Source organism: Pteropus alecto, unplaced genomic scaffold (assembly GCF_000325575.1).
Source record: "Pteropus alecto unplaced genomic scaffold, ASM32557v1 scaffold76, whole genome shotgun sequence".
In the NCBI taxonomy this organism is placed as follows: domain Eukaryota; kingdom Metazoa; phylum Chordata; class Mammalia; order Chiroptera; family Pteropodidae; genus Pteropus; species Pteropus alecto.
In genome coordinates, this window is record NW_006443138.1 from 5,473,851 (window position 1) to 5,490,912 (window position 17,062).

Sequence of the window (17,062 nt, forward strand, 5' to 3'; positions counted from 1 at the left end):
AGACAATTTTAAAGTGCAGCAAGAGAAAAGCAGTTAGTTACTTACAAGGGAGCTTCCATAAGACTGTCAATTGATTTCTCAACAGAAGCTTTGCAGGCCAGAGGTATTAGGATGAACTATTTAAAGTGATGAAAAGCAAGGACCTGCAACCAAGATTACTCTACCCAGCAAAGCCATATTTAGAATCAAAGGACAGATAAAGAGCTCCCCAGACAAGAAAAAGCTAAAGAAGTTCACCACCAAACCAGTATTATAAGAAATGTTAGAAACTTGAAGAAAATAAAGATTAACAACATGAATAGTAAAATGGCAGTAACTAAATATGTATCAATAATTACTTTAAATAGGTTAAATGCTTTAATCAAAAGACAGAAGGTGCCTGAATAGATAAGGAAACGGGACCTTTACATATGCTTCAACTCAAAAGAAATGTATAGACTGAAAGTACAGGGGTAGAAAAATATATTTCATGAAAATGGAAACAAAAAAAAGAAAAACTGGGTAGAAATGCCTATACCAGATAATATACTTAAATGAAGGCAAGAGACAAAGATCCAGTAATTCTACTTTTAGTTATTTAGCCAAAGGAACCCAAAAGAGTAATTTGGAAGACACATTTATATGTTCATTGCAGCATTATTTACAATAGCCAGGATATGGAAGTAACCTGAGTATCAATAGATGAATGAATAAAAAGGAAGTGGTAATGTACACAATGGAATGTTAGCCATAAAAAAGAATGAAATTTTGCCATCTGCAACAATATGGGTGTATCTATAGGGTATAATGCTACGTGAAGTAAGTCAGACAGCAAAAGATGAATACCATATGATTTCACTTATATGTGAAATCTAAAAAAACAAATGAATAAACTCATTGATAACAGTACATTTTGATGGTTGCTAAATGGGAGGTCAAAAAGGGGAGGGAATTAAGAAGTACAAATTGTTACAAAAGAGTCATGGGGCTGTAAAGTATAGATACAGGGAATATAGTCAGTAAAGGTGTAATAACTATGTACCGTGTCAGATGGGGTACTAGCTTTATTGTGGTGATCACTTCATCAGTTTATATAAATGTCTAATCACTATATTGTACATCTGAAACTAATGTGTGTCAACTGTAATTGAAAAATAAAAAAAAAAACATTTAAAAAAGTTTATACCCTTATTTGTATACTATTTGTGTTATAAACATAATGTGTTTAACTTGTGTTGATAGTTACTAGGCACAAAAATTAATGTTTCTTTTTGTCTTTCAGTTTTTGATTTATCTAGATTAAATCTTTTTTTTTTTTTTTTTTTTTTTTTTTTTTAGCTGCGGGGAGGATCTAGATTATCTTTTTTTTTTTTTTTTTTTTTTTTTTTGTATTACAGTCTTGGCCCTTTAGTGAGTAAAGTGAAAGAATATCAAGTAGAGACAATTGTAGATACCCTCTGCACTAACATGCTTTCTGATAAAGAACAACTTCGAGATATTTCAAGTATTGGCCTTAAAACAGTAATTGGAGAACTTCCTCCAGCTTCTAGTGGTAAGCAAGATGACTTTTTTCCCTCTATTTCCCTTTTACATGGTATTTATTCTCTTCTCTATTATTTCTCCTGGCCAGGGAGGGAGAGAGGTGTCTACCCTAAAGATCTATGTAAGCTTGCCTTTGAACAACTAAGAAAAAAAAATCCGAATATTATTTTTGCTTAAAGATAAATTCAGTTTTAAATAAATATTATTTTGATTGGATTTAAGTATCTCATAGAATATCAGTACTGAAGGATTTTTATGTTGGTGCAAGATTTAATATTTTATGTACTACGACTACAGAGTAGAGTTAGGCCAAGCTATGCAATAAAAGAAAAGATAACCAAAACTGTGAGTTATTTCTGATTAGCTTTTATTTTCAATATTGATTTTACTTTGCATCAGAATTTATGATGTGAAACTTTTAATTGACACTGTTAAGACAGTTGTGAAATAGTTCAGTTTACTAGTAACTTTAAGGTTGAGCTTCTTAAAGCTACTTGGTAATTAAACTAAAATTAATGAAATTGTCAATTAATTAGCTTTTTGCCCCTGACAGAAATGTTTAGATAATATAGAAATTTAGAATTGATCTTAACTGATAACCTGTTGACTGAATTATCAGGCTAAAAGTTTTTGTTTCATCTGCAAATGGAGTGAAATTATCTCCCTATTTCATGGAAAGATATAGATTGGTGATGTATTCTGGGTGTCCATATGGGAGGTCCTAATAATCCTAGCTTGTTAAGTGAACTAAAATTCAGAGATGACTTTAATTCACTCAGTTTAGATTGCATGGTTGGGTGAAGATTCCAATCTATTTTCTTTTCATCTAGAGCTGATGCTTTTTCTGCTGTATCATACCAATGTTACTTTACCCATATTAGTTATTTCAATAAAATATTTCACCAACTCTGAGGTATGTTATTTTGTGTTGTATTAGCTATATCGATATTTTCCTCATTTTTTTTTCCTTTCATTGAAACGTGTTTATTTTTACCTGATTTCTGGTTGTTAACCATTCAGAATCTTCCTTTCAAAATTCCTTGTTTCTTTTTTCTCTCATTTTTTAACACATATCTACTTTATAACCTTGATTTATGAGTCTTCTGGAACATTTTTACCTTGTAATGACGTTATGGAAGCTTTGGATTGGAAAGGAGTTTATTAAAGATTACAACTTTTTTTTTTTTTTAAAGAAACCATGTCAATCATTGTTTATTTATTTTTCCTTTTTTCTTTTGCTGTTTTTTTAATTCACTGAAATTTAAAAGTCTAGATTACTAGTAAAGAGGAGAGAAAAATCTCATTGCTCCCTTTCAAGCACGTACAGTTACTACTGGCTTCATTGTTGGCATTCGTACCAGTGCATAGAAATAGTTGTCCAGTAGAGCCTACTGAAAACGATACTACTTTCAGTAGGTCATGTATTACTTCTGCAGTTATTATCTCTAATTTTTGTTTATGTCTAATTATTTTATTGAAAAACAGCCTGTTTCGAAATACATTTTCTGACATGGAAATCTTGAGTTGGTCTCATAATCAGGCTTAAAGTTGTTGAATATTTGGCAACTTCCATGAATATAATGTGGAATTCAACATACTTGCCTTGAAATCGTTATTGATTTTTTATTCATGCAGGCTCTGCACTAGCTGCTAATGTATGTAAAAAGATTACTGGACGTCTTACCAGTGCAATAGCAAAGCAGGAAGATGTCTCTGTTCAGCTAGAAGCTTTGGACATTATGGCTGATATGTTGAGCAGGTAAACATGCCTATTGTCTGTATTACTTATAAATGTTATGTTCATTTATTAAAACCTGTTCTAATAAATGTAATAAAACTTGGTCTAAAATCTTTCATGTTTAAATTGTGGCTCTTTTATAAATATGTGTGGTTTGGAGTGAGGGGAGAAATAAGCTAATTATATTTATCTTGTAATACTGTGTAGCAAACATGATTTAAATATTTCAGCACAGTTTTTATGTTTTGTTTTACACTTTTATATTCTTGAATATAATGATAATCTCTTAGATAAGATGTGCCTGTAAGTAGTGGTAAATTTTCTAGTTAAAATAATGCTGTTTGTAAACTTCAGCAACCATGTTTATACTACATGTTTTTGGGGAGGAAGGAACTCGGCTTTATACATCTGTTGCTTTTCTTTCCTATGGAAGTCAAACTTGGGAAGATAAAATGATCTAAGCAACTCCTAGGGGAAAATACTTTAAAAGACCTGTCAATTTTAGTTTATCCCTGCTTCTCATAATTATATGTCATTATTTGTGTGTTATTTGTGGCTAATTTACTTCAGCTTGAAAGTAATCAAGTGCCTTCTTTTACATATTTACAGTAGAAATGAAGAGCTGTCATCATGGCACAGAAAGAGCTTATACTTTACTATAGGAGATTAGAACACAAATGGCTATAATATAAAAGGCAGGATGGGAATATAGTGTGTTTTGGGGTTTAAAATGGAAGTATCCAAGAAAGTGTGTTGTGGAAAGACTGGCATTTGTATTTAGACTTGAACAGTAGGTAGGGCACAGGTATGTATGCTCAGGTATAGAATATATCAGCATACAGTCTTAGAGTTGAGAAACATTGTATTCTAGTTTCTCAGAATATAGAATTAATAGAAAAGTAATAGGAAGTCATTCTGATAGATTGGACTCATGTTGCAAAGAGGGAGGAATTTATGAAAATCGAGTTACGCTTTTTGTCCTCTGTATGCCTTGATTACTAGCATTGTACTGGCATGTAGATGTTTGACTGCTATTGGGTCATTGAACTGCACGTGTGAAGTGATTCATATGAGAGGGTTGGACCAAAAAGATAAGTAAAATTTAGTGTATAAATGTGTAGAGGAAAGACAATAGGGAGAGAGAGGGTGGTAGTCAAGAGATGCTGAGATTTTGAGTGTTGTGAACCCCTAAAAAGCTATAATAGAGAAAAAGCTACCAATAGAGAATATTAATTTAGAGATCTGGAAAGGGGAAAAGTGACAAGATCATTGGTTTTCTTTTGATTTTTGTGGTTTTTTTTTTTTGTTTTTTTGTTTGTTTGTTTTTGATGTTCTCTCAAGCCTGTTGGTTGGATATCCTATAAATGGGCATATAGTTTTAGATTCCAGAAGATAATTTAGGCGTACAAATTTCAAAACAACATTCACTTAGCTCAGGTTTTCATTTGGGTTGGTAGAGATAGTAAGAATTTAGTTTTCATTCTGAATTTGGAATATGTCATGTAGATTTTTACTGTTTGAATACATTGAATTCAGAGGCCAGACATTTCAGTAATGCTTAGATATCTTGAATTTATTCGTTGTTTTCTTTCTTTTTTTAAGGCAAGGAGGACTTCTTGTTAATTTCCATCCTTCAATTCTGACCTGTCTGCTCCCTCAGTTGACCAGCCCTAGACTTGCAGTGAGGAAAAGAACTATTATTGCTCTTGGCCATCTGGTTATGAGCTGTGGAAATATAGTTTTTGTAGATCTTATCGAACATCTGTTGTCAGAGCTGTCCAAAAATGATTCCATGTCAACAACAAGAACCTACATACAGTGCATTGCTGCTATTAGTAGGCAAGCTGGTCATAGAATAGGTAAGAAATGTTTAAATATTTTAAAGTTTTCTTTAAAAAAGTATTCATGAATGTTTTTAAGGACCAATATGCTTTTCTTAGGTGAATACCTTGAGAAGATAATTCCTTTGGTGGTAAAATTTTGTAATGTAGATGACGATGAGTTAAGAGAATATTGCATTCAAGCCTTTGAATCGTTTGTGAGAAGGTAAGTTTTTAAGGTCTTTATTTTTCAAGTGAAAAATTTTCTTCCGAATAGAATAATATTTAAGATCTAGATTAGGTGGGTAAGGAGAAATGGGTTATTTTACAGAGAATCAGGATTTGGATCTTAGATGTGTTTTAATTAAATTCTTATCACACTAATAACCAGTTGGTATTTGGACTGAATAAAATTTTATATTTTAAAATATAGTCCTTATATTTATTATTAAATGTTTCCTTTTCATTGTTAGGCTTTATTTTTAAAGAACTTAGGAAAAGTATTTATAATTGTCTTCTGGATTAATTTAATAATGTAGTCTATTATGAGAGAGCAGCACCAGGATAAGCCACCCTTTAAACACCATCTGGTCAAAAATTTCATATCTTTTCAATAGTTTTTGAGATCTGTCACTTCCATTTTGTTAGGGCAGTGATTCTCAATTTGGAAACCTTGGTTTTAATAATAAAAGCTGCATTTATGTACTGTAAGGGGCCATACTGGCTTAGTAACAGTTTTTTTTCCTTTGACTAGAATTGTTAGTGTAGTAGCACAGTACAGTGTCTTGAGACTTCAGTGGTTGTAATCTGCAACAATTCCTTGCCACTGATGGTTTTTAGTAGCTTTATAGTCATATGAAATAGTTAAAATTGGAAATTGTGAAATTAATTTTCATCTTTTTAATTGAGAAACAAATTATTCCTTTATTTTGAGATATTTATATGTTCTGTCTTTTCAACATATAGCTAGAAGACCAAACCTAGGTGAATGTGCACTGGCGCTTCCACAAATAATACTAGTTGCTAAAGAGCAAGTTCATCTGAGCTTAGTCTTATAGTCATATGTTGAGAAGATACGGCTTACAGTAGTACCCGCTTATCCGTGGTTTCTCTTTCTGCGATTTCAGTTACGCACTGTCAACTGTGGTCCGAAAATATTAAATGGAAAATTCCAGAAATAATTCATAAGTTTTAAATTGCACACAGTTTTGAGTAGTCTAATGAATCACAGCATCCTGCAGGATGTCAGTCATCCCTTTGTCCAGCATATCCATGCTGTATATGCTACCAGACCTTTAGTTAGTAGCTGTCTTGATTATCAAATCTACTGTTGCATGTTGCAGTATTGCGGTACTTGTGCTCAAGTAACTCTTATTGTACTGAATACAGTCATGTGCTGCCTAGTGATGGGCATATGTTCTGAGATATTCCTCGTTAAGTGATTTCATTCTTGTGCAAACATCATAGAGTAAGTACACTTACACAGACCTAGGTGGTATAGCTTACTATACACCTAGGCTGTATGGTATAGGGGAGGAAAAATAATTTTCTCTCTACCTTCTGGGTTCTTGTTTGAGAACTCCCTGTAATAAAAGATTAACAAGAGATAAGCAAACAAAAGTCAGTTTTGAGTAGTCTAATGAATCACAGCATCCTGCAGGATGTCATCCCTTTGTCCAGCATATCCATGCTGTATATGCTACCAGACCTTTAGTTAGTAGCTGTCTTGATTATCAAATCTACTGTTGCATGTTGCAGTATTGCGGTACTTGTGCTCAAGTAACTCTTATTGTACTGAATACAGTCATGTGCTGCCTAGTGATGGGCATATGTTCTGAGATATTCCTCGTTAAGTGATTTCATTCTTGTGCAAACATCATAGAGTAAGTACACTTACACAGACCTAGGTGGTATAGCTTACTATACACCTAGGCTGTATGGTATAGGGGAGGAAAAATAATTTTCTCTCTACCTTCTGGGTTCTTGTTTGAGAACTCCCTGTAATAAAAGATTAACAAGAGATAAGCAAACAAAAGTTTAATAACATGTATACCTCATGTCTACATGGGAGAGACCCACAAAAACCAAGTAACTTGTCAAATGGCTGAAGCCACCCCTTAAACACCATCTTCTTCAGCTGAAGAGAAAAAAATGTCAGGGTTTAGGGGAAGTCAGATGTGGGATGTTACAGAGAAAAGCACAATAAACAAGGGTAAGGTTGTTATGCAGAGGAGTCCTTGCCTTCTGCATTGATACAAGTTTCTAGAGATAAGGTCATCCTCTTCCTGGTACAGCCAGGGAGAAACCATTACAAATAGAGATTTCCCTTATAAATGTAAACGTCCTTTACAAAGGGTAACTTCTACTTGGTTTTCAAAGCTTCTCCCCTTGTCACTATTTCTTAAAATTAACCAGCCTAGAATAATCCTTATGCCAAAGACATATTTTGGGTGACAGATCCTGTTCTCCTGTAGCTCCTAGGCTACAAATCTGTACAGCATGTTACTGTACTGAATACTGTAGGCAGTTGTAACAGTGGTAAATGTCTATGTAATGCTTTGTATTAAGACCTTATATCATTAGACTATAGTTTTTCAGCTCCATTATAATCTTATGAGAACACTGTCATACATGAGGTCCATTATTGACTGAAAAGTCGTTATATAGTACATGACTAGTGGATCCCAAATGGAAGAGAAGTGATGCTGGCAATTCTGATATGCCAAAGAGAAGCCATAAAAGTGTATGTATGTGTGTATAGGAAAAAACAATATATAGGGTTTAGTATTATCTGCAGTTTCAGGCATCCACTGGTGAGGTATTGGAACTACTGTATACAAATTTCTATACTACCCACATTAACCTTGACATTCTATTTATTATAAAAATCATCCCCACTTCAGAGATGTTAAAATGTGAAGGTTAAAGTTCATCTTAAAATTGATATAAATAAGCGTAATTTGAAAAGTAAATCTTTTAAAACATGAAGCCTATGTGAGAGAAAGATGTAGGGTCATTAATGTTGAAAAGGCTAGGAACTACCTTACTTGCTATATTAAAGTAGAAAAAATTTGGAAATAAAGCAAAATTTGGCAGGTAATGAATCAAGGACAAAAGTACAGTTACTCAAGGCAGCTTTTGTTTCTTCAGATGTCCTAAGGAAGTATATCCTCATGTTTCTACCATTATAAATATTTGTCTTAAATATCTTACGTATGACCCGAATTATAATTATGATGATGAAGACGAAGATGAAAATGCCATGGATGCAGATGGTGGTGATGATGATGACCAAGGTATTTCAAATTAAATAGAAGAAATTTGTTAAATTTTCATGAATGACTCAGTGTTACAGGTGGAGATGATTTTCTCCTCAGGAAATTAGTTCTACAGAATGTCTTGGGAATAGTAACCATTCTTTTTATCACATTATTTATGACCACAGTCTCTTTATGGGTTATCTTATAAATCCTCTGATTGTTTGATTTTCCTATGGTGTCAAGTGATTTCTTTGAATCGAACTTTTATTCACATTGTTTAAAAAGCTAGGACACATGATTTTATAAATATTTGTGTTCTAAAGGAGTTTATTGTGTTAATGATTTTAAAGGGTTAATAAGCAACTTATTACCCACAGTGAGAATCTTTAACAAAAATACAATCATGATCATTTTTAGAGGTTAATTTTTGTGTACATTTATAAGTTAACTGCATCTATGTAAGCGCTAGTTCTTTATAAACTTATCTATCGCTATATATGTTAGTGAAAAGTTAGAAAACTAGTTATGAATATCCATTCACTTTCTTTATTAAACGATAAACTTCTCCTGTGATTAATAGCCTAACATTAAAACTTCTCTTTAGGGAGTGATGATGAATACAGTGATGATGATGACATGAGCTGGAAAGTGAGACGTGCAGCTGCTAAGTGCTTGGATGCTGTAGTTAGCACAAGGCATGAAATGCTTCCAGAATTCTACAAGACTGTCTCTCCTGCGCTGATATCCAGATTTAAAGAACGTGAAGAAAATGTAAAGGCAGATGTTTTTCATGCATACCTTTCTCTTTTGAAGCAAACTCGTCCTGTGCAAAGTTGGCTGTGTGACCCTGATGCAATGGAACAGGGAGAAACACCTTTAACAATGCTTCAGAGTCAGGTTGGTTTAAATATATAGTTTTGAAAGCCATGCTAGTAAATGTGATCTTGTAAATTGTGATTTTATTATGGAAATGTGAGTTCCAGAACATCTTTAGAGAAACATATCTGGGATATGTTTGTATAGTAGTTTATTTTTGTACATATTATGTTACTTGTAAATAGTTTATCCTGATTGAAGTTTTCCTGATTTTACTGGATAAATAAGAAAACAATTTTAAGATTCAGTAATTTTTATTTTCGATAGTAATGGAGGTACCTTAGAGCTGTGGAATCACATTACTTATGTTCACAACTGGCTTCATTTCTAATTTAGCTGTGTGAAATTATAGAGAAATTAGTCATTTTATTAAAGCTCACTTTTCTCCTTTGTAATAAGCGTTTCCTTAGAAATGTCCACCTACAGTAGTGAGGTGATCTATGTAAACATTTAAATAGCACCTACTGCATAGTAAGTATTTATAAATGCCAGCTCTTATTAATAAAGTACATATTTTTAACTTTAGGACATCTTTTCTCAGATCCTAAACATTACAGCAGAATTGCTCCCATTCATTGACTATTTAGTACATGCTAAGCATTTGTATACATTACAAAACGTGTTAGCCAGATTAAACAGTTAAACTGGGTGAGGGGATATACATACCATATCTGGCTTGTTTTCAAGTAGTACAAATTAAAATAATTTGTGGTGAACTTAGAGATGAACATGGAAGAGGAATTGGAGAAATAAATGAGATGAAGTATATGAATGATATAAGTAATTGAGTGTGTAGAAGTTAGGTAAAGTCACAGGAAATTCTGATGATACTGTGATGAATCAGGTGTTTTCTTTTGTCTCTAGTTTTCAGATCATTATTTGATGTGATGTGTAGCTGTATCCTGGTATCCATAAGATTTTATTAGTAAATACCCTATTTAAGTTTTACTGACTAACAAGACATTAGAAAGTTTAGAAGCATATATCTTTAAATCATACTCTTCTTGCTAGCATGTAGCTACATTTGAAGTGAGATTGATTTCACTGTAACAACAAACTATAAAAGCAAAAATGAGGACCCATTTAGTGGTTTCCTTTCCATAATCTGTCATTTTTCCTTTGATGCTTATCTGTGCTATTTATGTTTTGAAAATTTTAGTTGAAAATTTTATTATTTAGTTTGATTTCTGTTCAGTCTTTTGCATTTCATAATTAAAAACTAATCAAGGAAGATTATTTTGTTGCTCTGTAGAAAGCTAATGATAGCTTTTGTATATTAGTATAAAGCAAATACAGTTACAAGAGACAGTAATTGATGCAACCAAGTTTCTAGTCTTGTTAGCAGTTAGTGGAATTAAGAATTTAACAACAAAAAGATAAATTCTCCCCTTTCTCCCCATCCCCTGTAATTTGTTACATAGATAGCTGAACCAGCTAATGAGTGTATGATAATTACAGGTTCCCAACATTGTTAAAGCTCTGCACAAACAGATGAAAGAAAAAAGTGTGAAGACCCGACAGTGCTGTTTTAACATGTTAACTGAACTGGTAAATGTATTACCTGGGGCCCTAACGCAACACATTCCTGTTCTTGTACCAGGTATGAAAGAAATAGTAAATCACTTTTGGAACTTACTATATACTTTATTAAGATTTAGATAAGCGTAAATGTTTCCTTCAAAAGGATAATTTATGACAACTTAATTTGTACATAGAACTAACTTTTTTAAAGAACCATCTTGAACACCTAAAGTTAGGAATTTGCAAGTAAAAATTTAAAGTCTTATCCAAAAATTTTTGGTTCTACTATTCATCATAGATTGTGGAACTTCTACTTTAGAGATAATATGATAAAGCAGAAACCAGCAATATTTTAGGAATTAGTTTTAAAATTTTTCTTACATAAAACTATGCATAAAAATTATTGAATTTTTTTTGTTGTTGGCTTTTTAGGGATCATTTTCTCATTGAATGATAAATCAAGCTCATCGAATTTGAAGATTGATGCTTTGTCATGTCTGTATGTAATCCTCTGTAACCACTCTCCTCAAGTCTTCCATCCTCATGTTCAGGCTTTGGTCCCTCCTGTGGTGGCTTGTGTTGGAGACCCATTTTACAAGATTACATCTGAAGCACTTCTTGTTACTCAGCAGCTTGTCAAAGTAATTCGTCCCTTAGATCAGCCTTCCTCGTTTGATGCAACTCCTTACATCAAAGATCTATTTACCTGTACCATTAAGAGGTTAAAAGCAGCTGACATTGATCAGGAAGTCAAGGAAAGGGCTATTTCCTGTATGGGACAAATTATTTGCAACCTTGGAGACAATTTGGGTTCTGACTTGCCTAATACACTTCAGATTTTCTTGGAGAGACTAAAGAATGAAATTACCCGGTTAACTACAGTGAAAGCATTGACACTGATTGCTGGGTCACCTTTGAAGATAGATTTGAGGCCTGTCCTGGGAGAAGGGGTTCCTATTCTTGCTTCATTTCTCAGGAAAAACCAGAGAGCTTTGAAACTGGGTACCCTTTCTGCCCTAGATATTCTAATTAAAAACTATAGCGACAGCTTGACAGCTGCCATGATTGATGCAGTTCTAGATGAGCTCCCACCTCTTATCAGCGAAAGTGATATGCATGTTTCACAGATGGCTATCAGTTTTCTTACCACACTGGCAAAAGTGTATCCCTCCTCCCTTTCAAAGATAAGTGGATCTATTCTCAATGAACTTATTGGACTTGTGAGATCACCTTTATTGCAGGGAGGGGCCCTCAGTGCTATGCTAGACTTTTTCCAAGCTCTGGTTGTCACTGGAACAAATAATCTAGGATACATGGATTTGTTGCGCATGCTGACTGGTCCAGTTTATTCTCAGAGCACAGCTCTTACTCACAAACAGTCTTATTATTCCATTGCCAAATGTGTAGCTGCCCTTACTCGAGCATGTCCTAAAGAAGGACCAGCTGTAGTAGGTCAGTTTATTCAAGATGTCAAGAACTCAAGGTCTACAGATTCCATTCGTCTCTTAGCTCTACTTTCTCTTGGAGAAGTTGGGCATCATATTGACTTAAGTGGGCAGCTGGAACTAAAATCTGTAATATTAGAAGCCTTCTCATCTCCTAGTGAAGAAGTCAAGTCAGCTGCATCTTATGCATTAGGCAGCATTAGTGTGGGCAACCTTCCTGAATATCTACCATTTGTCTTACAAGAAATAACCAGTCAACCCAAAAGGCAGTATCTTCTGCTTCATTCCTTGAAGGAAATTATTAGCTCTGCATCAGTGGTGGGCCTTAAACCATATGTTGAAAACATCTGGGCCTTATTGCTAAAGCATTGTGAGTGTGCAGAAGAAGGAACCAGAAATGTTGTTGCTGAATGTTTAGGCAAACTCACTCTAATTGATCCAGAAACTCTTCTTCCACGGCTTAAGGGGTACTTGATATCAGGTGGGTACCTAGATTTTCTTTAAAAGATTTTGTTGATTATTAGTAGTTGGTTGCCTTAAAAGATGCCTAATATGGAAGTTAAAACATTCCTGTATCTTGTTACATGTAGAATCTTTGCTTTATGTTGTAATATGGAGCCATATTCGAATGACACTTTGTTGTTTAAAAGGATAAAGAGTATAATTAGATAATGGTTAAATAAATCTTTTCTAGTGTTCATTATATTTTTATGTTACTCTTGTCTTAAAATGTGGAAGACAGGTGTCTCTTGAATTAATATCTTGAGCTTGCTAGTAATAATTATAATACTAAAATTGGTGCACTTACTCTTTAGTTCAAATGAAAGATCGTAGAAGAGTTTTCATATTTACCACTCTCAATCCCTTTAGGCCAAGTAGAAGGTAATAACTGCCATTTATTCTTAGAAATCACTGTCTTTTTAAATAAAATACTTGAAGATATTATAAGCTATTTATGGATTTAACCAATTAATTTCCTTTTGTGAGGGCTAGATCTTTCACTGCAGCTCTCCCAGGCCCCCTACTTCCCAGAAGAAATTGTTTCTTTTGAAATCTAATGAGATTATGTTTCCTAAGATGAGTAAACTTTGTTTCTGTTCTGTTAGTAGTCTGATAGCAATAAGAAATACCCTTCTTGACCAAAGAGAACTTTAAAGAATTGAAGACACTAGTGGTATTTGAAGTAGTTTGAGAATGATAAAGATGGCCATGGATTTTAGTAGACTTAACATACCAATAGATTTAAATTTATTTTTAATCAGGTTCATCATATGCCCGAAGCTCAGTGGTTACAGCTGTGAAGTTTACTATTTCTGATCATCCACAACCTATTGATCCACTATTGAAGAACTGCATAGGTAAGTGGAAACAAAGATAAACATATTGATTAACTATTTAATAGTTAATTGTCAAGAAATGAATTGTTTCAATAACTAAAAATATCACCAAGGAACTAAAATGCTTTTAGGGTGTTGGTAAATTTTTCATTAGAAAGATAATGGATAACGTATAATCTTATATACTCATATCTTATATACTTATATTCTATCATCCCTTAGTTTGAAATTATTACTAGATAATTTTGCAAATAACTGAAATTAGTAAATACACTAGGATGTCTTTAGAGTCCACTACACATTTGATGATTATATTTTGTGGATGACCTAAAATAATTAATGGATAAAGGAAAAAGACTGTAAACTGGGAAACTGAGGCTCTTGCCAAAAGTCATAAAATTGACAAAGTAGTTTGGATGACTCTAAAGATCTTTGCATTATAATTTCTCGCCCACATTTGCAAGAAAATCAGACATATCAGTTTTAAAGTGGCTGGGTGTTTCTTTAGCTTTTTGTCCTATGTTAGGTTTCAGTTTTCTCCTTTTGTATAGTTATCCTCTTACCAATTCATATATTGTTAAATAAAGATACAAATAAAAATAAGGCTTTTAGAGGCACATTTTTCTTTGTCATCTGATAAATTGTGTACTTGTTAACATTCCATCCTTTATCAAGCAATGGATCTGTCCTCACCTTGTTTATCATATTTTTAACTCTAAGGACAATCATTCAAGTTATTAATTCTTGTGCCTGCTGTCTCCATCACTTCCCTGTGCAGTCCACTTTTTTATAAAGTATTTATAAGAGTAATTAGGAAACTTTTTGGACTCTAACTCCATACCTTCTGTATTATAGGTGCTTAAGAATAGGTTATCAAATCCACTCACATTGAGATGTCATTTACCTGCTGCCAAAGGAAACTATATAGTTCACTTAGTATTTCATCTTATTCTTCCATGGCTCACATTGAAGAAACAATAATAATACCAACAATAATAAGTATCAATTTAGAAAAAAATATAATGTATACTTTATTTTAATTACCATAATTATGTGTTGCTTCTCTTATAATTTTTCAGGTGATTTCCTAAAGACATTGGAAGACCCAGATTTGAATGTAAGAAGAGTAGCTTTGGTCACATTCAATTCAGCAGCACATAATAAGCCATCTTTAATAAGGGATCTTCTAGATACTGTTCTTCCACATCTTTACAATGAAACAAAAGTTAGAAAGGAGCTTATAAGAGAGGTAAGCTAAGTTATATTACACTTTCTCTCAGCTTATCTTTCACTTTTAAGTATATCCACACATTTTTTCTTGTTTCAACAGGTAGAAATGGGTCCATTTAAGCATACAGTGGATGATGGCCTGGATATTAGAAAGGCAGCTTTTGAGTGTATGTACACACTTTTAGACAGTTGTCTTGATAGACTAGATATCTTTGAATTTCTAAATCATGTTGAAGATGGTTTGAAGGATCATTATGATATTAAGGTAAGATGTTCGTGCCTGTTTATAGAATGTTTTAGAAGACTTAGCTACCATGACTTATCCTTGTAATTTACTTTTGTCTATTAAGTGAGAAGAATTGGTTTGCTTGTCATGATTTTATTAAGTGTTATGGACTATAATATGCGAAAGTAATAGTGATGCAGTTATAACATCAGTCGACATACAGGAAAACTCCAGGAACCTTTTCATTGGAGGAGGAAGTCTAAATGGATAGAAAATTCTAAGAAATTCTCTGTGCCAGCTTACTTAATGCATAGTCCCTAGATCCTTTCTCTGCAAAAAAAGAGTCCAGACAGGTTTTGCTCTTCAAACTATAAACTGTGCTCTTTTTGGCCTGTCTTAATATTGTGTTGCAGTTATTACCCATGGGGGTTTTCTTCGTTTCTTGGCTAATTCTTTTTGGCTGTCTTTAGGGCTGTTCTTTGTGATAACTATATTATTTACCCGAATGAGGGATTTTTGTTCTCCAGTCTAATATACTGTTTAATACCAAGAGTTTTGCCAAAGGATAACATGGAAGAACTGTATACTGTTTTCAGATGCTCAAAATAATCTGTAGAAACAACTGGAGAGAAACCATATCCTTTTAGATTTAGAGCTTGAACTTTGCTCATAACTGCTCTTTGTTTTCCTACTTGATCATGTCTGTTTTAAATTGAACTTTAAGAGTGATTTGAAACATGGAAAGATAGTGCATTGTCTCTTTTTCTTTCCCATTCAGGACGTTTGGTCAAGCAAGCAAAAGTGGTAGTCGAGCAGTAGTAATTCAGCCAGACTATCAGAACTCCAACTTTCATGTTTCCATATTTGGCATTAACTTGACTCCTCCCAGAATCTCTTAATAAGAGCCCCAAGGAAGTGATAGGATCCTCCTGTTTAATTCTACAGTTTATAGTCCAAGAGAAAAAGATTATGGGTTACTACGTTGTATACAGATGAATCTGAATAACCAGTCTTTTTGTTTTTTAGGAAAATCTTAAAAAAGAGTAGAAACTTATAAAGCTTTTCTCCTAGTTATTTTCTTGTTCAATGGTTTTCCATTTTGGTACACATGAGCTTTTTAAAAAATACTAAATTTGTGGCCCTATCCTGACAGGTTAAGTAAAAATCTCTGGGAACGGGGCAGAAGAATGGGTATCTTTCTAAAGCTCCCCAGTTCTAATGTGTGGCCAAGATTGAGAACCACTTTTCTAGTTCTGTACACTTGGACCACATTATAGGTAAGGTCTTTCTCGTACTTGTAACTAAAATTCCTCAGATAAGGTTTGAGACAAATATATGAGAGTCCAATGGCAAATTACACTAAAATGAAACTTTATGGTATGCGCTAGTTATTTACCTTTAAAAGCTTTGTTAGAATTTGGAATTTTGTCTTCAGAAAATAATGCAAAGTCTAAATTTTGTCTTTTACTCCTAATAGATGCTAACATTTTTAATGTTGGTGAGACTCTCTACCCTGTGTCCAAGTGCAGTACTGCAGAGGTTGGACCGACTTGTTGAGCCATTACGTGCCACATGTACAACTAAGGTAATCATTGGTAGACATCACCTTAGGCCAGAGTTGGTGTATTCAGGATTCCTAGTCGATTCTGTACTGTAGTTTTCCTAATTTAAGTGTGCTAACGGTATATGTAGCAGTTGATTTTAAAAGTTAACCTATGGAGTGTAAATGTTTTAGAAAACGTAGCACTATTTAATGCTATTCTTAAAAGTTTTTACTTATCATAATAACAATGTTTATTTTGAAGTACTGGTATAGGATAAAGTGTGCTAGGTCTCCAAAAGAGGAAATATTTAATTCTGGTAGAGGTGGGGGATGGGAATCATAGAAGACTTCATATGACAGTGATGACATTTAAAATGGATCTTGAAAAGTCAGAAATACTTTTAGATTCAGAAGGTAAATGGCATTTTATTACATGAATTCATGCACAGAGATGTCAGTACATGATATGTTTGAAAAATAATGAATGAATGGGGTATCTAGAGGAATAGTTTTTTTTTTTTGTGGAGCCAAAGTAAGACTTGGTA

General features: G+C 33.4%; 1 protein-coding gene across 1 annotated transcript in view; it reads left to right on the top strand.

Annotated features, from left to right (window-relative positions):
• Positions 1-17,062, top strand: part of CAND1 (cullin associated and neddylation dissociated 1) — a 38,721-nt gene that overhangs the window by 19,329 nt on the left and 2,330 nt on the right. The window contains exons 3-14 of the mRNA XM_006923713.3: positions 1,377-1,531; positions 3,157-3,280; positions 4,862-5,118; positions 5,200-5,305; positions 8,230-8,375; positions 8,944-9,236; positions 10,674-10,815; positions 11,169-12,662; positions 13,444-13,539; positions 14,598-14,767; positions 14,849-15,013; positions 16,452-16,559. Of these exons, the coding sequence (XP_006923775.1) occupies positions 1,377-1,531; positions 3,157-3,280; positions 4,862-5,118; positions 5,200-5,305; positions 8,230-8,375; positions 8,944-9,236; positions 10,674-10,815; positions 11,169-12,662; positions 13,444-13,539; positions 14,598-14,767; positions 14,849-15,013; positions 16,452-16,559 (3,256 nt within the window). The remainder of the gene's footprint in view (positions 1-1,376; positions 1,532-3,156; positions 3,281-4,861; positions 5,119-5,199; positions 5,306-8,229; positions 8,376-8,943; positions 9,237-10,673; positions 10,816-11,168; positions 12,663-13,443; positions 13,540-14,597; positions 14,768-14,848; positions 15,014-16,451; positions 16,560-17,062) is intronic.